This window comes from Acomys minous (genome assembly GCF_964271855.1).
Source record: "Acomys minous genome assembly, chromosome: 10".
NCBI lineage: Eukaryota > Metazoa > Chordata > Mammalia > Rodentia > Muridae > Acomys > Acomys minous.
Window position 1 is genome coordinate 41,935,332 of NC_140491.1, and position 23,016 is coordinate 41,958,347.

Sequence of the window (23,016 nt, forward strand, 5' to 3'; positions counted from 1 at the left end):
ACTATTAAACCTTATCTTCTATGTACTGTATATCCAGGGACACTGCCAAACCATGATTCTCATTTCCTCTTTCCAGTCATCTATGTAGATTTAACTGTGCCAAAAACTATCTCTGCTGTTTGTTTTTAAGGTTATCTTCTGACTTCAAGAACCAATTGTAACTTGCTTTTTTTTTCTTTTCTTTTCTTTTCTTTTCTTTTCTTTTCTTTTCTTTCTTTCTTTTTTTTTTTAACCACCAGAGTCATTTGGTAGCAGGTAAATAAATTATTTTTAGCTCTAAAGGGCAAGCACCATTTATTATTTTTTTCTTATTACTATTATAGTTATTAATCCAGATTTCATTAAATAATATCTGGAAACTAGAGTAGAGCAATTAATTACATGTGAAAATATGTTCAAAGTACAGCCAATTAGAATTGACTTCTGGTCTAACTTGCTAATATTTGAATCTTACACTAAAGGAGATCACAGTGCTTCAGCAAGGCTACGATGCACACAGAAAAGAAAGGGGTTCTTAGCCCTGAAGCTTCTGTCACAGCTGGACAGCAGGTTTTAATGCACATATCTGGAGAGAGCAGTACAGTCACCTATTACCTTGTGTTCAGGGAAAACTGCTTCTGCCCGTTCCTCCTCCCTAGGCATTACCATCCTCACCTGTAGGCGTTGAGGTCAGGAGGACCAGGCACAAGTACCAGCAAGCCAGACCCAGATGTCACTTATGACCCCAGCCTCACTGCGTTGTTGAGAACGCTGACTCTCAAGAAGAAGAGGATAGAGAGAATTTATATGGCAGAAATAGAGAATAGAAAAACTGCGTTCTGACGTTATTGTTGAATCACCAGGATATTGGTTTTGTTTTGTTTTTGAGTACCATCCTCCCCAAGTCTACTGTCTCCTTTAAAATGTCACCTCTTCTACTGAACCATGTAATGACAGCTGTGTCCCTTTCCTTCTGTGGCTCTCAAGTTCCTCTGCTGCATCGCCTCACCTGCTAGCTATCCGTGAGGTCTTTCCCAGTGTGGATCGCAGTTGCTGGTCTGTTCTTGTCCTCTCACACCCAGGCATTAGCCTCAACAAACTTCTGCTTGGGGAAGTATTGTAAAACTACGCCATAGTCTTCTTCAGGTTTGCCTTTTTCTAGGCTAAGACCCATGGCATTCACACACCCTCTCACAGTGACCACCATCATAGAGAAAGATGGGATGGTTTGATAAGTAAGTTTCCAAAATCCGGAGGCTGAGATCAGACACTAGCACATGGCGCCTGAAATGTTGTGGTCATTAGACATGGAGGCAGCAGGCTTTTAGCACGACACAGTTCCAGGATGGCTGTGATTGGTAACTATGGCTGGGTGTCTTCTCCAGAGAAGACAAGCAGGGAAGCGCATGTCCATTTTATTGGGCAGAGTTTAGAACACATGTGTATAGCTACAAAAGAGCTGGGAAGATGATGGCATTTGGCTTAGCACAGATGTTGGAATAAAGTGAAGGAAGGTGGGTTGGGCGCATGCACAGCTGGCAGAACGGCCATTACCCTTTTGTGAATGAAAGTTGCCTCCTTTCTGTGTCTGCCTCTGCTGCCCATCACGTCCCTTTCCTGGTGGCAACAAAGCAGAAGATTGGTAGAAAGGGTTTGAGTATAGCAGCCACTTTGCTAATTTACTTTGTAGGAAGATTAAAAACTTGCCTACATGGGTTTAAGTAATTGCGCATGATGTTAAAAACAGCAACAATCAAGACATAGCCAACAACATTTAAAAACACACTTCCAGGCAGCATCTCAGGAACGGGTTATTATTATTCAGGTAAGTTAGGATGAGGTAATGTTTACATACGTTTTTGTCTCAGAGTAGAGATAATTCCTTCTGATTCTTACGTCATTCTGCCTTATGCAAAAATTATGTGCTGGAAAACCTGTTAACAACAGCGATTAATTGCTAGCAAGAAAGCAAATTCAACAGCAATATATTAAGAAACACAATAATATAACCTCAAAAGAAAGACCAATGTTTATGTGACTGTTCTCTAAAAAATGGGCCATATTTGGTAAAATCCTTACATACTGAGACCCACAACAGAAGACAAAAGCAGAGTCCTCAGTCAGCTCTATGAGTGTGTACATTTCAACATATATTAAAAAAACAAAACTGAACAAAAAATCGAACTGCATTCTGTTTGTTCCTGTTTGGCTATTCTGAGGAGTCCTGTTGTCCAGCCAGAGACAAAGGTCTGAGCTGGAGAATACTGGTGGGTCAGCCAGAATATTTCCCTTTTCAGGCCAGAGAAACGGAAATGCCCCTCAGCTCATACCCGCCCACCCTCTGTTCCCCCAAGGCTACCAGGTCTGCCCTGCAGCCATATTCCACGGAGGGAGACGATGCAGCCTCCAAGCTTACTAGCGCTTCCTTTGCTTGTGTATAAAGCTGCTTTCAATTTCAGAATATTTTTGTCCTTTGCCAGCTTCTCCTTAGCAACAGAGTACTCCAGGAAATCAGGGACCAGCGAGAAAGCTTAAAGCAGTGATTTGACAGGGGGGGAAAAAAAAACCTGGGAAGCCTTGAGGATATGAATTAACAGTTTATTCCCTTTCTCTTGATTTTGGTCTGGCAAATGTGCTAAAAAGATGTTGGAGAGAGATGGTTTCTATACAGAATCAGTGGTCTCTGCAGTGATAAATGCTGGAGCAGCTGGCAGGAGCTTTTCATGAGGCCAGGGGAGGTGGTGGAAGGTGAACCATGCCACTGACTGCATTTGATTGGTACCAAATACCCAGGTCATCTGAGAGGTAGAAGCCACAACAGCTATTATACGACGAATAGATAAGAACACTTCCCTATTGTGACAACTGTGGCATTGAGACTGAGTTTTGTTTGATTTATGTTTGCCTTTCTCTCTCTCTCTCTCTCTGTGGCAGGGTTTCTCTGTGTAGCCTTGGCTGTCCTGGGCTTGCTTTGTAGACCAGGCTGGCCTCAAACTCACAGCAATCCACCTGCCTCTGCCTCCTTCAGTGCTGGGATTATGGGCATGCACCACCACAGCTGGCTTGGCTTACATTTGAAACGGCCCCTTCTTCTGAAATTCCTTCCTGAACCAGAAATTAGCAGCTACCTTGGAACATTTTGCCATGTCTACTCTTTTTTTGCCCTGGGCCTTGCCAATCCTTCCTGGAACATTGACATTGCAAGGGCAGCCTTGCCATTTCAGATATTAGCAGTTTCCTCAGACACTGTCTAAATCTTTATGGCAAGGTTGCAGAGTGTGTAAATTACACAGTGATGGCTTTTTTGAGTCAGAGTATATTTTCCTCAAAGATCATACACTATGTGAACTAGGCATGGCTCTGAAGCCATATCAGATCACTGAAGAAATACCTACTGGTGGATCTGAGTTGAAGAATGCACTCAGGGCCCCTGTAGGTGCTGGTCTTGGTGTGCAGGTGGGAGAGTGAGCATGTTGTGTCCCCTGCGTGTCTTGCTGTGAGTTCTTGATCTCTGCTGAGCAAAGCTGATTGGCACGCTTTCTGCTTTTGAAGAAATGGCCTTCCTCATGTCTTCATCAAGGAGGTTTGGACTGTGCCTCTTTAATATGTCCTAGTATGTGTTTTTTATCTTGCATTAAAGCCTGGTAATGTATGCTTGGAAAAATAATAGAACTTATTATACTTTATTTTTGGTAAACTATAATTGATCCTAACTTTCTTAGTTTCTTCTTGATTGCTTTATGAAATATACTATACCATGAAGACCACACACTGACTTATTATCAAGGCTTAAATCTATCTTCTTTAAACTATTTCATTTATTTTTGAGATTATAATATAATCTTATCATTTCCCCATTCCTGTTCCTCCCTCCAAAGTCTGCACCATACTCTGCCTTATACTCTTTCTAACTCATGGTTTCTTCATTAATTGTTGTTACATACATACATACATACATACATACATACATACATACATACATTCTAAATATATAAGTTTTACCTGCTTGGTCTGCATAATGTTGTTTGCACATACGTTTTCCGGGTTGACCATTTGGTGTTGGATAACCAATTGGTGTGTTCTTCCCTGAAGGGGACTATTTCTCACACTCTCAGCATTTCTTAGTGGCCGTGGTTCTTTGTGTAGGGTTGAGGCCTTCAGTGCTGTCACCCCTCCGTGTTAACACTTGTGTTGTTGTTGTCCTTGTTCACCTCATTTTTAGATCATGTTAGTGAGACTTTGTGGTTGTAACTTCTGATATTCCCAGGCGACACTTGTCTGGGTGCATTTGTGTCACACATACCTTGGTGGTCACTGACAGCTGTCTAATTAGACTTACTATCAGCTCAACAAGAGGGATACCCTGTACATTATTGCAAACCTAACCAACTACCCGGGGCCAGTGAGGCTAGGAATCCCAGAGAAGAACCTACAACTACCACTTTAGTAAACCCACACACTCCCTAACTATTCTAAATACTTTTTCTCGTACCCGCAGATAGGCAAATTCCTCACCTCTCATCAAGAAAGCTTCTCTTGGCAACAGACAGAGGCATTACAGAAAACCACACGGCATCAAAATGCAGAGTGATAAAGCACAGTCCAAATGGGAAGAAATACACAAAACAAGCCCTGTGCCTAAGACTCAGAAGCATAGTGAAAGAGGGGGCTGAAGGGCTGTAAGAGGCAGGGGATGGGGCATTAAGTCTTTTTCTTAAACATCAGAACATCTTTTTGATACCCTCCCTGTTTTCCTAGCCATGCCAGTGTCCTGTGGAAACCCTTAGCATGGCAGATTAGGCACAGTGGGCAAAACTTGTTTTATCTTTCTGTGGTATCTGGATGGAGAGGCCCATCTCAAGCTTAAGCATTTAGTGTACCAGTGGGCCACAGCCTGGAGCTGACACACAAAACTTATATAGATCTTGGTTTTCTGTGATTCTGTGGCATAGATCAGTGAATTAAGATTGCAAAATTTGGGGTATGTTAATGAGGTGAGTCCAGATCTCATGGCAGTTTATGCATAAATGAGCTGACAAATTTTTTTTGGCTCAGAAACTTTTACTAGTCTCCTATTTTTCTGTGAGAGCGCTGATTGGTCATATCAATATGGGGAGAGTAGATAGTGCTATTTGAGGATAGGAGGCTGTTGATTTTCACCTCTTCAAAGCTTAACATAGAAAGCTGCTTCCACATAAGTTCACGTCTGGAAAGGGAACATCTCAGAGCTCCAAGACCCTATAACTTTGTGCTGGAAGAAATGGAGCATACACAGGATAACAATTGAGATGTAATATGAATAAATTTTAAAAATATATGTTTAAAAAATAAATGGAGCATACTCCCTAAAAGCCCAGAAAGCTCTGGCCAGAAGCAAACCCCTTGGTGTTTGCTCGGTGTCTCTGCGTGACTCTGAGTAGCCGTTGTTGGTTTTCATCTTTACAGAAGAAATAACTAGACACATTATGAAAATGGCCCCATGGGTTTTTTCTTTTATCTCCTCACTGCGCTAAAAGTTCATGGAGCAATCCTGCTTCCTCCTGAAGACTTACTTACCTTTAAACTCTCTCCAGGAAGTTGTTGACATGCTGAGGACAGTCAAGGCACTGCAGAGGAACGTGACCATTTTGAAGTGATTGTGATAACCTCTGGCAATGCTGTGTGTCCAAGGGCTCAGTAGAGGACCCACTGCTGTTCGCCTGAGACTGGGACGAGCACAGGAGACATGGAGAGCCTTGTGTCTGCCTGACACCCTAAGTTGAGTTAGAATCAGAGTAGGATCGGATTCCAGAGGCCACAGAGTCTACCTGACACTTCACTACAATTCAATTTTTAAAAAGTAGTGTATAAAATCTTGTGAAAGAGTGTTATTTTAAAATGAATTCAAAATTTTTATTCAGCAAGATAAAGGTGATCCATGCAATAAAAGAAGCCAAAATAGAAAAGATATTTTAACTTGTTAAAAATTACTACACAGAACAGCTAAACAAACAAACAAACAAACAAAGAACCAACCAAACAACAACAACAACAACAAAAACTTCCTATATGAGGAAAATAGCATAAAGGAAAGCTTAAGGAGATATAAAACAGATATTTCACTTAAAATTAAAAAAAATAGATGTCTAATAGGCATAGAACAACAATCTCTGTGAGAGCAGCCAATGTTCATAACTTCTGATCCATCTCTCAAGGCTCAAAGGCTCAGAGGTTAAGAGCACTCCCTGCTCTCACAGAGGACCTGGGCTTGGTTCCTAGTACCCATATGACAGCTCAGAACTCTATGTAATCCAGTTTCATGGGATCAGATGCCCTCTTCTGACCTCCTTGGGGATCAAGTACACACATGGTACACATATGTACATGATCAAACCAGACAGAACCCAGAACTGAGAAGAAGTAGACACAGAGTCCCACCTCACACAAAGATGCTATTTGCAACTGATACCTGCTAGGACAGGGAAAAACCCTTTTTCTCTAGTTGAGTGTCACTGGGTACATCAACCCTACTCCATGGCTGGTCCCATGCCTGGGACTAGTTGGCCAACACAAACTCGACTCCACATTTTTATTGTGTACTTTTTGTTTTGCTTTGGTTTTGTCTTACTAATTATATTTTTTAGTTCGTTTTTGGTTTGGGCTTATGTTGTTTCTGTTGTATCTATGGTTGGCTGGGTAGGGGGTAGGGAGAGGAGAATCTGGGAGGAGTTGGGGAAGGGGAAGAATATGTTCAAAATATACTATATGAAAAATACTTTTAAACGATATTTTTTAATGGGATCGTGTGAGTGGGACACAAGAAGACAAGGCATCCTACAGGTGGACAATGCTCCATCCTCACAGAGTATGGTCCCATACGGTAGGAGCCAACTAAAAAAATAGGATAAATGAATGGGGCAAGAAATCTTGACTCCATGCTATGCATGTTTTGTCTCTTGTTGCTATAATTTTTATTATAAAGGATACCCGCTACTTAATGTTATTTTCCCCTCACATAATTCCTGGATAGATTTCTAAGTATTGTGTGTAAATCCGAGGGGGGGGCGGGGAATGAATAGATAGGAGTTAAACACAAGAGTTGCTGATTGAATTGAAGTGTTACCACATGTCAGAATAAAAGCCAAGTGGGCAAGTTGCAATAGACCCTATAATAATCACGCGTGGGTTGCAGTGGGAAAAGATGTTTGTTGAGCAGACTTGATGTGGAATATTCCTATTGGGTATAAATCCTACTAGGTTATAAGGGCACAAATGGTATAAAGTAAGGTGCTCACTGTCTTAAGAAGAGTGATGGCATGCTCCCTTGTGGGGACCTTTGAGTGGACTTTGGCCAGCCAGGGCTATCACACAGTTGCCCTATTGAAGTCAGGTTTAATGCATTTATCAGCTGACTAGGGAGCCACTTGACACTTCTTGAAATTAAAAATATGTATAAATGTGTGGGACTGTTTGTAGGTTTGTGCATATGAGTGACTGTGGAAGCCAGAGGAAGGTGTTGGATCCCTTGGAGCCAGAGGTACAGGTCCCTGTGAGCCATATTACATGAGTGCTGGGTATTGAACTTGGGTCCACTACAAGAGGACCATCTCTCTACCCCCTCATTTGATACCTCTAATGTGACAGAAATATGCCAGGTGTTTACCCTATTTACCCCATTTATTGCATATAACAATTTTGAAGCAAATAGAATTTCCCCACTTTAAAGTGGGGATACCTTGCCCTAGGTATCAACCAATCAAGATGTCAGAGTGCCTTTTAGGACAGAAGAATTATACAGTTAAGACTTGAAACCATAAAATAAGTTTCTTGTAAACTGTTTTAAAGAAAATAAGTTATATGGATCTTCATACAAGGCTCAGGACCTTTAGAGGACAGAGGTAATCTCACAGACATGTTGTGTGATCAGTCAGGCAAGCACAGTTAGTGATAAACACTAAGGCCAGAGGAAGGGAAAGCCCATGACTAGAGAGAGGGGATTGAAGAAAAGCAATTTTGGATGCAGAATTGTGAAGTATGTTATCCTGAAAATGGTGGTAGTGTTCCGGGATGGCAAACAGTATAGGAGTTTAGTGTTATTGTCCATCTAGTGAAACTAGTTTCCCCAGTGAAAGAGCGTGTGAGTTTGTGCTCATACTGTGTGTTAAATATATACAAAGGTGTGTGTGTGTGTGTGTGTGTGTGTGTGTGTGTGTGTGTGTGTGTGTATGTGTTCAGCTCACTTTAGGTATAAGTATACAAAGCAGCTTGGGTGATCCTGGTCTCTATGCCGGAAGGCTACTGGCAAGAAAAACTGAGGCTTAGGCTCTTCTTATATACAGAGATAATTTGAGTCAACTTGTCACAAGCAGAACATCTCCACAACTCCAGTCATTGAATGAACAAAGTTTCTTCTCTGGTTTGCTTCGTATACTTCATTTAGGCACCTGAACACTTAGGTCCTGTGTTCTTGAGGTTTTCCCAGAGCAAATTGGAAGCAACTTATAGAGGAAAAAGTTTGGGGGTGGGGGAGTTGCTTATAATTTCAAATGGTTAGTTTACGACCATCATGGCAGGAAATATGGCAGCAGGCAGGCAGATATGGTACTGGAGTAATAGCCGAGAGCTTGCCTGTTGAGATTCTTATGTAGTGGAAATTTTAAACACAAGATAACAACCACAAGATAGAAAAACAGCTAACTGGAATGGCATGGGCATTTGAAATCTCAGAGCCCACCTAGTGACACACTCCATCCAAGGCTGTCGCTGTTCCAACCTTCCTAATCCATCCCAAACAGTTCTACCAACTAGGAAACAAACATTGAAATATTTGAACATATGGGGAACCTTTTTTTAACCACCAAAGCTTTAGTAAAATAAAGTCAAAGAAACCTGAGACTAAATTTCTTTCTAAGGAAATTGAATAGTAAAAATTCTGATTGACTAAAGTAACTAGATTGTTGCTTATTTCTTTTCTTTAATTAAAACAATTATACAATAAGGTCTTGCTCTATAGCTCAGGCTGGTCTGAAACTTACAATCTGTCTGCCTCCCCCTCCTCAGTGTCTGGGATTATAGGCACGTACTGCCATGGTCAGCTGTATATTTATTTTGCATATGGGAAATGAGTCGGTCACATGAAACCTCGTCCACAAGTTTAAATGTGAAATCAGAATTTCCCAGAGGCTCCAGCACCATCCGTTCACTCCAAGAGATGTGATATCATAAACCTTCCAGGCTCTAGGTATTATAAGTTCTGAGGACACGTCAGCGACGACATCAAGACACAGTCACTGTCTCCACAGAGCCCACATAAATGCGAGGGAAAGATAGACAAGTCATTACGTAATCATAATCACTTAAACATTTTGAGTCCTAGCTATGCGCCAAGAGCTCTTTCCTGCTCTTTCACATGTAGTAATTCATGTAGTTCACAATGATCGTTCTGTTGTGTAGGAGCTATTCACTTCAGTTTTGAAAGGGAGAAATTGTTGACGAGACAGATTAAAACTTGCCCAAGGTTATATGGCTGGTGGGTGGCAAAGCCAGAAATCAAACTCAGACAGCATCTCCCAAGGCTGTGGCTTTGTCTTTCTGTGCCTTCCCTTTATGTGGGACATCCAGGATGACTTGTGCTATAGATAAAGATCAATGGGAGGGATGGTACAGCCCGGGTACGGCTGCCTTTTGTCTTTAATGTGACTCTGGAGTTCTGGTGCTCTACGTGCCTTTTCTGAATGGGCATTTCTTTACGTATTTTTCCATTAAGAAATACTTAGGTGACAGATGATTGAAAGAAAGTGGGTATGTTGTTAAGGTCATTTCTTAAGAATGGAAATTGTGTCTAGAGACGAACAATTTAGTGTATTTGGTGACAGGTTTATATTTGTTCATAAGCAACTGTTGCCAAGTCCTATGCAGTTGGTGTGAGAGTCTCCAGAGCATAGTGCTTATGATATACCATCACATTTTCACATAACTTCCAAAGGTCAGAAACTGTTTAGGCCAAGGAGTATACGTGTAACACACCATAGCACATTGCAGCTGCCATAGGGAGATGTTTTAATTTTTATTTTCCTTTGGTGGTGAGGTTACAGGGGTAGAGGATGAATATTGAGTACTGGGAATGAGTAGGATTGGGGTTCATGTTGTGAAATTATGCAAGAACAAGAAACTGGCAATAGTACAAGTAGTTTTCAGTGGTAAAGGGGTGCTGCGATGCACTGCCTTGCGAGCCTCTTCTTTACAGTTGCTAAGAACTCAATCCTGTGGCACATTAAACTTTTAATATGGCTAATATGACATGTTAACATTTTAAGATAGCTGATGGAAATGCCAAATGATTCAAGCTCTTAAGAGTTCTTAAAGGTTTAGATCAACGGATAGCTTCATGATTGAGCTGCATACATAAAACCATAGCAGTATGGTTGCCTAAACAAGACCTGAAAACAGCAATACCAACTGACATGCCAGTGAGAATGGGGAAAGTCTCACAAGGCCCCACTCCTGGCGAAAAATCTATAGGTCTTATTGACCTCAGAAAGAAACTCTGATCTGCTCCCGAGATGAGCCTCTGATAGGTGGTCCAGTCCCAAGCAGCGGTAAACACATTAGTATGAGTGACACTAAATGACCATAACAGGTTCTATTTATAAATTTGTGTGTGTGTATGTGTGTGCAACAATAATGATTAAAGAAAAAGAGGTTACAGATTCGAGGAATGTGGTGGGAAACACAGAAGGAATTAGAGGGAAGAAAGAGAAGGGACAAGTGATCTACGCACAGCACTCACATGAAATTCCCAAGATCTGACTCTCACATGAACCCTGGTGCCCCCTTTTCTGACCACGTCCCCTGGATGGGGAGGCCTGGCGGCACTCAGAGGAAGGATAGCAAGTTACCAAGAAGAGACTCGATATTCTAAGAGCATATATGGGGGGAGGAGGTCTCCCTCAATCACAGACATAGGGGAGAGGAGAAGGGGGGGAGTGGGAGGGAGGGAAGAATGGGAGGAAACGGGAAGGGCTAACCATTGAGATGTAATATGAATAAATTAATTTAAAAATGTAAAAAAATAAATTGGGAAGATATATATATATAAAATATTTTCCAAATTAAAAAAAAAAAAGAGTGAAATAAAAGAAAGTAGGCCTTACAGCATAGGTCTGGAATGCTGCGATGTTTTCTAGAAGAACAGTCCTTCCTGCTGGCCAGTAGAAATAGATGCCATTTGAAGGGCAAGAAAGTGGTTTCAAGTTTGAACATCTGTCCAAGAGAGGTCACTTTACTGATGAGGTGTCGTCTGTCTCTTCCCTGACAGGGCTGCGTCACAACACCCAACTCACCGTCCATGCATTCTCGGTCCCTAACTCTGGGTCCCTCCCTCTCACTGGGCAACATCTCTGGAGTGTCTATGAAGTCCGACATGAAGAAGCGCAGAGCCCCTCCTCCCCCAAGTCCGGGGATCCTGGGTCAAGACAAGGCATCAGAAAAGGTAGGGGGTTACTCCTCTCAAGGCCAAAGCATCTTTTCACTGACCCATTTAACTCCTGCTGCAGATCCTTAGAAATGCTGAATTTTTTACTCTTGTGGTTTTAGCAAGCTGTGTTCAGGGTGAACATCTGAGCTTTATTTAGAAGTAAAAGTGAGACACCACCCTGTGTCAGTTACTAAGGTAGGAAACTATTTTGGGGTCTTTGGTTCTTAAAGACCCAGTGCTCTCGGGTTAACATTCATTTTATTTTAGCACTGAAATTTTGGGAGTGTCAGAGAGATCGCTTATGAGAAATTAAACAAATAAAGGTACTTGGAGAAAGCTGAAGCTTCTGAAAGAGAAAGTACCTAACCTAGATTACCCCCAAATTATTCAGAAAGGCTAAATCTTCTGCATATTAACTTGCTTTAAATATGATATGGGGTTTATTTTATGGGCCCTGCATTTAAGAAGTCTACCTTTTGTTTGTCTTCAGAACAGTACACAGCTAGGAGTTAGGTCTAAGGAGTTATGTTACCTAACCCCTGGTTTCTAGTGGCCCTTACTTGGAATGTCCTCTCATTCCCAGAAATAAGGAACCATGTGACACTATAAACTCTAATTTCGTTTTCTGACATTTCTCTTAAAGCTAACTGCACTCCCAAGATGTTGAATAGAAAGTTCCAGAAACAAACTTTATACATTTAACTCTCGCACTCCTCTGAGTAACATGGTGAAATCTCACACTCATACTCTTTCCTGCTAGGACATGAGCCATCCCTTTGTCCAGTGTGTCTGTACTGTATGTGCTATCTGGCGGCTGGTGTTAAGTGGCTGTTTCTCTTATGATGAACTGTTACAGTATTGCAGTGCCATAGTCACTTAATCCTTATTTGACTTACTTGTGACCCAAACGCCAAAAATATTAATGGAAGCAGTTGGTATTTGCCAAAGAGAAGCTTTTATTAAGTGAAAAAGTGAAACGTTATTGAAAATAACAGAAACAAAGACACAAGAGAGAGAGAGAGAGAGAGAGAGAGAGAGAGAGAGAGAGAGAGTGAGTGTTGGCTGTGTGTGTTGGCTGTGTGTGTGTGTGTAGGTGTGTGTGTGTGTGAGTGTGTGCGTGTGTGTGTGTGTGTGTGTGTGTGTGTGTGTGTGTGCGTGTGTGTGTGTGTGAACATGCATAGTTTGGTACTAAGGCTTCAGGCATTCCTGAAATCTGTCTCTTCTGAAGGTGTTGGGGGAAAGGTAGCTATCATTTCTCTTTTCCAAGCTCCTAAGGAAATACTGGGGGAAAACTGAAGCTTTCTTTTTCTTAGCCCATCCACTACTGGATGAAGTATGGAGAGTGCCTCCAGGCTACTCAGAGGGGCCTGTGCTTTTGACCCTTTGTAGCTGTGCAGTCATCCACATGCTGAGGTGCTGCTGAGAATGAAGGTGCTGTTTTCTTTGTTGGCTGTTTTGTTTCAGCCGGCCCTCCATCACACCTTCTGGGGCAGGATGCCTACCCTGGCCACTGGCATCCCATGAGGCACGCTGAGCATCCTTTTCTTCTCTGGTGGGTTTCATGTCCACTTTCATGCCTGGTGCCTTGGGATCCTTTGCTCTGTCCCTGTGTCATATCTCTCTGGAACATCAGAACACAGACAGTCTTTAGGTCTGAATTATTTTTACATTAGTCATAAAATGGCTTTTCCTGAAAATATACTTAAATATACTAGAAGCTGTATCCATTCCAGCAAAATGTGAGGCTTAGCCTTGGGTCTTCGTGACAGCTGCAAATTTCTGAGAGAGGGTCCTGATATGTTCCTTAACATCTGGGTTAGTTATTTTTTCTCATTGTTGTGATAAAACACCCACACATGTCAACCTGAGATGGGAAAGGTTGACTTTGTTTCACATACAGTCCGTCATGTCAAGTAAGTCACAGCAACAGGAGCACAAACTTCTGTTTACACCTCGTCAAGAAGCAGGGAAAGGTGAGCCAGGTCTCGGCTCCCCTTTTCCTTTTAATTCAGTCCACACCTCAGTTTCAGGAGACAGTATTGTCCACACGCAGCATGGGTTCTCTCTCAGGCAAACCTATCTGGAAAGGGCATCATAGCCACAGCCAGAGCTGTATTTCCAAGGCCATTCTAAATCAGGGCAAATAGGCTGCTGATTAATCATCATGGCATCTCTGTCAGCCAATCAGTCAGTCAGTGTGTCTGTCTGTCTGTATACCTGTCCTGAAGATGCCTTTGTTTTTCCAGAGGCCTTCTTAACCTAGTATATCAGACCTCTGTAGGCTCTTTATTCATGTTCACTAGACATTTACCTCAAAATCCTATAATTTAACACATTTTTAAAGATGCTCTGATTTTTTTTGTCTCAAATATTCATTTCTTTTGAGATTTTTGTGATACTGTAGTCATGTTCTGAGGAAAGGAAATTTAGTCACAGAGGCACATCAGAGTGTTCCACAGTTGGTGCAACAACGTAGCCACTGTGTGAAACTATTCCCTGTGACAATAGCTCATCTCTTTAATTGGTTTACATTGTGTACTTTTTCATAACACCCACATGCATTGATAGCATTAGCCATTTCCAGCTACCCCTGAGATGCCTTTTTCCTTTTGGTTGGGATAGATATTTCTTTAGAGATGAAAATTATGTTTCAGGACCAGGGTTACGTAAACGCTTTTCTTCAATAAGAAGCCTTAATGTGGCAGAACATTAGATGGTACATCAGCATTTCAATTTTTTCTTCTATACAAAGATATTATGCTTTGTTTTCCTGGATTTAATTTAGTTACTCATACTGGATAGCCTGCTAGAGCAGAAAAACATATAGTGACTGGAGAATTGGGAACTTTAAATGGAAAATAAACAGTACATTCTCCCCTGCAGAATGAGCAGGGCTCCCTCTGCAGCAATGAAACCTTCTGCTGAAATCTGTTTTATTTGGCACAGAATGAGTTGAGAAATTGGTTGCTGGAAACCATCTCCCTTTTTAAGTATGTGAGTGAAGTACAGATTGCATTTAAGCTTTCCTATGAACATGCCTCTTTTTAAAATGAAATATATTTTGTATTTACCAATTTTCTGGGAAAGGAACCCAAAAAAAATATGTTGTCCTGGTTGTTGAGAAGGACGTCAGTTCCTTTTCATAAAATTTCCTCCCATCTAAAGATAAGTTGTTTGTTTGAAAACCTTATTTATGAGTAGCTGTTACTAGAACCAAAATCCTGAATAAGAAGAAAAGGTTTAGTTTCAGTACTTGGCCAGCTTCAGAGAATACTTAGGTTTTCATGTTTACACAACTCTTTCTTTCTTAGCAACTAGGTGGTAAAATTCAAACTTTAACTGTCAGTCATCTAAAGATAGAATAAATTTGCCAGGTTCCATTTTGTCGAAAAATTTAAAAATATATGGTTATTATGCATCTTTTATGCAATTAAATACTCGATTGATCATCAGCATTTGTGTCTGGAGTTAATTTTCAAGAGATTATTTGGGGGGGAGGGGAATGTTGGAGCTACAAAATAAATAATATCACCTTCATACAAACCTCTTTGCAGGGTATTTGAGAAGATGAGTGGGCACAAGGGCACAGTCTCTTTAGGAGGAGCCCACAGCTCTGGCCATGACATCTCGAACCTAGGCTTTATTTTGGTGACCTTTCAGGTAGAGATGGCCGGAGGACTGAAGGGTGTTATCAGAGGGTTCAGAGTCTAGCCAGAATTAGATGACGCACACTTAAAATTAAATCATGTGTGGCTGCACAATACCAGGTATATGAAAAAATGTTACCCTGGGACAGACTTAGGTGTTAAAGAACTCTGGCATCTTTTCCCCCTCTTACTGATATTTTCCTTTCTCAGCTATGTTGACGATGCAAAACAGTCTTTTCTGAAATCGAAGAGACCAATGTTTGCTTTGAGCCAAATATGACTGACCATGGCTTGGTTTCTAGTTGTCCCAAAGGCTGTGTTTCATGGTAAAACTGGTTATACACACTTTTAGTAGTCATAAAATGTGTCCACAAATACATTGGTAAGGATGACATCAGGTAAGTGTGTTATGGCAATGTGGACTGTGTCCGCTGCAGCTTAAGATGCTGATGAGTAACAAAATGAATCTATCCCAGAAGTTTTATCTTATTGCCAAAAGGATGTTAGGTCACAGACAGAGGTGGGTGAGAGATGACTATTGAAAGGACTAACATAGCCAAGATCATTTCAGCTCTCCATCTAGCACTTTCTAGTTCTCCACTATCTGGAAATTCTCATCAGCTAATTAGATTTGTGAATCTTAAGCATAGGTGTGGCTTTTATTAATATTTCTAACTCTTTCATAACCACAAAGAGCAGAGCCACTGCCCACTATTGGATACCTTCAGAGAGTTATAAAGAATAGGTTGCCCTTCCTGCTAAGTCCTGTTTATCAAACAAGGTAGGAAACTCTTAACAAGACAGTCTTCTCCAGGTAGCCTCACTGTCCAGTAAAGAATGCAACAACATCCTTCGTGGTCTCCTGACACCTGCGTTTCCCCAGAGCTGTGCACATCACAGAGCAGTTCACTTTGCTCTTTCATCTCTATTACCAGAGGATGCTATTGTCTAATTTCAGTTATTATTCACAAATACATAATGAACAACTATTCCTTCCATATATACATTTGTTATTTACCTATCAAACTATATATCTCTTCTGATGGGATAAAAAAAGAAAATATTTTAAAGCTATTCGGACTTTTCTTTTGTTCCATATTATTTGAAATGTTGCATTCCAGTGTTCAGCATCTCCAACTTGCAACATGACAGGGATTTTTAAAATAAGATTATATGAGGTTGATTAAATGATCTTGGGGAGAGAAGGAAAGGAGGGAGGGGTACCCAAGAGGGAGAAGGGGAGAGAGAGAGAGAGAGAGAGAGAGAGAGAGAGAGAGAGAGAGAGAGAGAGAGAGAGAGAGAGAGAAATGAGTAAGAGAATGAAAGGGATTTTTGATGTCATCTTGGGCTTCTTGCCTCAGGGTCGCAGAATGCTTAGCAATGTTGACTGTTATAAAAACAAAACGACAAAAGGCTTGCTTTATGATCAAGTATTAGCATCATCTGATGTAGGCTTTTCTGTGAAGGTGTTGCTTATTTGTTTAGTAGGTACTGGTAGAATTCTCTGCTCCAGAACCAGGAATGGCCATTCATTGTGCCCATGTGTCAGTGATGTATGCACACGGATGCATAACATCTCATATCCTGTGAAGATACAGAATGGTCTTAGATGCTAGATTCTTAACTGAAAATATCACTACTCCTTACCACTAATGGTAAGAATATTACAGAAAATTATAAAACTGCCGAGGGCACTTCTGAAGGAATACTTCATTGAGAATTGAAGTGTCTGTTTTTACTATTAAACGTAAAGGCTGTTTCTTTTTTGTTGTTTATTTGCTTGTTTGAGAGAGGGTCTCATAGCCTAGGCTTGGCCTCCAGCTCACTCGATATGTTGGGCCAGTTAAAGGCAGCCTTGAACTCCTGACCCTCCTGTTTCCACTCCTGAGTTCCATTACTACTGGCATGTCTCCCACCACAACTCCGGGCTTTTATGCATACAAAGCAGTAACTCTATATCCTGAACCCTAAAGCCTGCTTCCTTTTTCTTTATTAAGCAGAATTCCACTGCTCGGGACTTTTCAAGGAAAAGTTGGACTGTAATATATTGTATCTAATATTCCAAGAAGGAATAGAAAGGGGGAAGGAAAAGTTAGACTTTTTGAGTTAGAACTTAGAAGAGTAGGCAGGGTTAGCAGAAAATCTCTGTAAACATGGTCCACAAGGCTGGCTCAGATAGGCAGCATGGCATATTGTCTTTCTCATGTCATTGACACTGCTCTACAGAGCGCTCACCTGGGCTAAGGTAGGCTCTGGAAGTCCCGTTACTGTGCAGTCCCTGTGAGCTTGGCGAACCATGCCAGACTAACATGGCTACTGTGAGGTGGTTAGTACCTTCTACCTCATAGGATCTAGAAGAGTTAGAGAGGTGGACTTCTGGTTTTGCCTGTGGAGGACTATTGAAATTGCATTAATCGAGGTGTGAAGACCCTCCCACTTTGGGTGGCACCATTTCCCAGTTGGAATTCTGGACTATGTAAAGGGATGGTAGGAGAATGGATGCTTGTGTTCCTCCCCCTCTGCTCCTCTTATAGATCTGATGTGAACAGCTATTTAATGCTCATACTGCCGTGACATTTCTGAGATACATTATACCCTAGAACTGTGAGCTGAGATAAACCTTTTCTCCTGTGCTGCTGCTGTCAGGCCAATTTTTTTTTAATCATAGCAACAGGAAAAGAAACTAAGATAGCTACCTTCTTTCACCATTCTTTGTTCCCTTTCTTGGTTTCATTTTCTCTTAGCCCCCAACATACAGCTTAGGAGAAAAAGCAGTTTGTATCTTCCTTCATGAATAGCTCCAATATAAGGCTTTTAAATTTTCACATAAAAAGTACAAAGAAAAGTAAAACCAGAAAGCCCAAGCTGGGCGTTGCACCAGACAAGTCACAGATATAAGACTGTTCAATGGTTGTACTTTCTTATGGCTTTTGGGCAGTAATGTCATCTTCATCCAACTGGCCTTAGGTCTCATAAACATAATTATAGTGACTTAATAACAAGGTTTTGTGGTATTCTAAAGACTTTTATACTCCCCATTTCACACAGCCTAATGGCTGCTCTGTCTTTAAACAATGCAGTTATTGTGTTCATTTTGCCTGTAAGAGCAATACATCTTGAAAGGAGAAATGAGGTCACAGGACAACTTCCATGCCAGTCAGTGACACGTTATAGACTATCCGATGTCTTTCTAACATATAGCCATTGGAGTTAATGCTGGTTGGCTCCCAGAGATAGGTAACTGTCATTTGTCTGAGTGAGGAACATGCTGCAGTGAGTCTGATCTGCAGCCTTTGCAAGCTCTGGCACTGGTGAGGGCATAGACCAATGTACATTTCACTGCAGGAAATGGCCTTCACAGGAACCTGCCTGAGAGGAGATGCAGAGGGCCAGAGATGTTTGAAATGGAAGAGTGAGCTTACTCAACACGTACAAGGAAAGTCTGTGTTTGATGTCTGAGGGTCAAATTCAAAAGATGGGGAAGTTCACACATGCTGAAGGAAGGTTGTTTTCTTCCTCCGCATTTCACATCACTCATGAGTTTTTGAAGAAACAGCTTCTTCCTGCTGTCAGTGCAATGAACAGTGCAATCAACAGCTCACTCAGTTTGTACTAGAGATAAAATTGCTAGCAGAACACTTGGCAGAAAGAGGATAAAAATCATTTCACCTCCTCACGCATCCTTTGTTGAAAAGCTAATGTGAGTGGTCATGATACTGATGAGGCATGCTGGACTTTTGAGAGAGAACTATGTTAAATAAATGCATGCAACTGCCTTTGGCTTACTGGTTTCAAAGATATATAAACTTAAGAATTCTGAAGCCCATGTTAAGCTTATCTTATTTTAAAAACTATTTCTATTAGAATATTTAAATGTACATAATGAGAACTAATGAGAGATCAAAGGCATCATATAAAAATGAAACTCAGTGGAACTAGTTAAATGTGGAGACATGCACAAGAACATAGCTCATATTTAAAAGCATATCATTCTAAAGCCATTACTCTAGGCAGAGTCAAATGCATTATAAATATACCTACCAGTGTAGCTTAAATGTGGTTTTCTGTGGTTCTGAGCTACTGGTTTTATGTATTGACCCCACACAATTTCCAAGTCAGTTTATGTACTCATATGATATGTTATGAGACCGCACACGCCTTGACAGGAATGAATAATAAAATAAGTAATTCTTTGGGCCTAGTCATACTGTCTTTGAGTCCAAATTCTACAAAGAACTGTCATTAAGCTTTACATGGTCCAGATATTAAGTGTACCTGACTTTCTAGTAAATGAACCAAACGAGCAGAGAAGTAATTATTCAGATTTGTGATGAATCCTTTTGGTACAGACTGTCCCGTGTAGGCGCCATTTATATCTAAAAATGTGAAAATACAGCACAGCATTTACCTCAGCAATGGAACAGTCTTTTAAAGAGTGTCAGGTCAGTGGAAGTTCGGAGATGTCTCTGGTGTTTGGGAGGCTCCCTTCTCTAGAGATGGAGAAAGTGAGGGCAGACAGCATTGTGTTCAGCGGCATGGCGGAAGACAGGCTCTCTTCCAACACAAACATCCTTAAGAACCTGGGCGGCTCCCTTCCACTGCAGAGCCTGGGAAAACAGGCCACAGAGGAAGTTCCTCAGTGGAAACAACAGAGCAGCCATACTGTGGAAGGAAATGGCAGCTATTTTAGCTACTGAACATCTACCTTTTGTTTATAGGTCCTTTCCTCTCTGACACTTGCTGTTAAAGAAACAAATGTGGCTTTGGATGAGATTGGATTCTTGCCTATTTTTAGCTCTCCTGAATGTGTGGAATTTTAGGGAGGCTTTCAGCTAAAATCAAAGTGAGAAGTGCAAATGTCCATTTCCCAATGGGTAACAGTTTCATGGTCAGTGGAAAAAGGAAGCTGGGCTTCATGTTCTGGGCACACTGTTTCACTGTGGCTCTTAACCTCATGCTTTCTCATTTGTGGCATTGGTTCTGCCTGTCCACCATCTCAACAAAGAAATTGTGCTCTCGTTATTTCCCTTGTGAGTAACGATTAAGGCCTTAAGTTAAGGAGTAGATTCAATAATCTACTTTTTGTCCTACCATCCCTATATATTTCTATATTCTTCCCTCTTTCTTTTCAATTCCTATCTCAAAACCTAAGAAAGAAAGATAAAAGAAAAAAGAGACATCCCTGAGTCCAACCTCATTTTCTCTCTGAATAAGACCAATAGTAATTTATAGCCAACTCCCAATTAAAGTAAACATCTATAGCCCAAGAAAGCAATCAAAAACCTACCTAAACCCCCTTAAGGGAAATGGGGCATCGTTCTCTTAAGGTTTCTTCCAGCTGATGTGAGACAAATAATACTTTTGTAGGGGCCCAAATAAAATAGGGAAAAATGGTTAAACAGGCTAGGAATAGCATTTGTGGTCCAGTGTCTAAATGTTGAGAAATTCCAGGTTTAACAGAAGGCCTATGTGGGACCGTTTGAAATGCTGGGCCACTTGGGCACAGAAGCTTTTTTTGAGGCTGTCCATGGGAGCTGTCCTGTCCTGTTCAGACAGGACTTGGTTCTCTTAACTTCACATCTTGTGACTTTAGTGTTTTTTATTTATTTAATTATGTATAGATGTGGGGGGGGGAGTGGCTGTACATGTGAGTATAGATTCCTATAGAGTCCATAAGATGTCATCAGACCCTTGGGCTGGAGGCAGTTGCCACATGGGTGTTGGGAACTGAGCTCATGTCCTCTGTAAGAATTGTACTTGTTTGTAACCACGGAGCCATCTCTGTAATTCTCTTGCTTCCTTATAGCTGCGTGTTATCATGTTTCTTTCCAGTTACTCTGATAATTGAGATTAGGAAAAGTGAGTGTAAGAATGCAAAGCTGCATATTAAGCAAGCTGTGTGAAATACCCTACTTCCTTTCATGAGGGCACCGTCGTTTCTGGGAGCTAAACCGAAGCACTCAGTTACCAGGATTATCCTGTCATAAACTTCTGTTCTGGACTCAGGTGTCTCTATTCTGAGTTTGGAGTAGTGAAATCACTGCCATGTGTTTGAGACTTTTGATTTATGCATCATCCAAGTTTATTAAATTGGAGCGCCTGCACCATGATTACTTTTCACAGTGAACGACACACCTAACATTGAAGAAGCAGCCTAGAAAACTCAAGAAGATGTTTGAGAAGAATATATCTGACAAGGAGTTAGCATTTAGAAAATATGTAGATAATTTAAAATTCAGCAACAACAAACAGAATAATGATAAAAATTTGCAATAAAACTTAATAGACATTTTCCAATGCAAATATATAAAGAGACAAGAAACAGATGTTCAATATTACTGATCATTAGAAAAATGCAAATTAAAAATAAACACAGTACGAACTCACACTTACTGGAATGACTACATAAAAACAGAAAAGGAAAGAGCAAAATGCCAAAAAATATGGACAGATTGGAACTTGTGCATGCTTTTGCTGAAAATATGAAATGGCATAGGCTTTCTGGCAGTGGTTCTCAACCTATGGGTCATAACCCCTTGGTGGGTCAAGCAACCCCTTTGCACGGGTCACATATCAGATACCTTGCATATTAAAGATCTACAACTCATAACAGTATCAAAATTACAGTTATGAAGTAGCAACAGAAATGCTTTTATGGTCTGGGGTCACATTAAGGAACTGTATTAGGGGGCTGCAGCCTTAGGAAGGCTGAGAACCACTGCCCTGTGGTGAAGAGTGTGTCAGTTGCTCAGAACATCAAAAGTAGAATCCTGCACTTCCCTTTCTAGTATGCACACAAAAGAATTAGAAGCAAGGGCCCAAGGAGATATTGGCACACTCATTTCTACTCACTGTAACCAATAAGTGGGAGTTGCCCAGTGACCCCTCCGTAGATGACGAGTAAAGGAGTGTACCTGTATCATCAATTCTTAACTTTAAACTGATATCTGAATCAATATGGATGAAAATCGAGGACATTATGCCAATTTAAATAAACCAACCACTGAAAGGCAAATGCTATGCGGTGCCATTTATAGAGGATGCCTAGTGTGGTCACGTGAATAGAGACAGAAAATAAAGTGGTGGCTGTCATATATGGGGAGAGAGGAGAATGGGTGGGTCTTGCAAGGTAGAAAGAGTTTTGAGGATTAATTGTATTAATTTTGAGAATTAACTGCTCTGCTATTCACTTAAAAATGGTCAGGACCGTAAATTCGACTTGATTTCAACATATATATATATATATATATATATATATATATATATATATATATAATGATTTCCCCATTTTCTTCAAAAGGTATAATCTTAGGTGAAATATTTTTACTTAAGTGTGGGAAATGCATGGTCCAGTGAAAGAGCTTACCTTTTGTCTTGTTTACCTTTTTCTTTCTCTCTGTGTGTTGTTCCATTTGTCAGCATAACTTTGATCCCTTTTGTGATGAGTGTGAATTTTAAAGGGCTGTTATCTTTCCTTATCTTTCTGGTTCTTGCACTTCCATATTTAACGTATTAATTTCTGTGTGTATTTTGCCAAAAGCCCAGTGCAACAGGAAACCTAAAAGCACGCAGTGTATCTTTGCTGATGTAGTTTCGGTAAATTAAGCAGTGGCAACATAGGCGAGAAAGACCTCTCAGTACATAAACGTACATGCTATGCAAATGTCAGGGTTTTCGTTTAACTTTCCAGGACCCACATAAATGCTGAGCAGACAGCATGAGCATCTGTGATCCTAGCAGTCCTCTGGGGACATAGGAGGTGGAAACAGGAGAATTCCCAGAAGCTAGAGGACAAGCTATCCTGGTTTGTTTAATAGAACAATCACAAAAAGACCTTGTCTTAAACAAGGCGGAAGGCTAGGATTAATACTCAAGGTTGGCCTCTAACCACAGCACATGTTTTGTGATATTTTCAGACCCATATTCATTTGCACA

At 40.9% G+C, this 23,016-nt stretch overlaps 1 protein-coding gene across 18 annotated transcripts in view; it reads left to right on the forward strand.

Annotated features, from left to right (window-relative positions):
- Positions 1–23,016, forward strand: part of COBL (cordon-bleu WH2 repeat protein) — a 244,509-nt gene that overhangs the window by 121,974 nt on the left and 99,519 nt on the right. For all 18 annotated transcript variants that reach the window (XM_084798316.1, XM_084798317.1, XM_084798307.1 and 15 more), the window contains one exon: positions 11,276–11,449. In XM_084798316.1, coding sequence (XP_084654442.1) covers positions 11,276–11,449 — 174 coding nt within the window. The remainder of the gene's footprint in view (positions 1–11,275; positions 11,450–23,016) is intronic.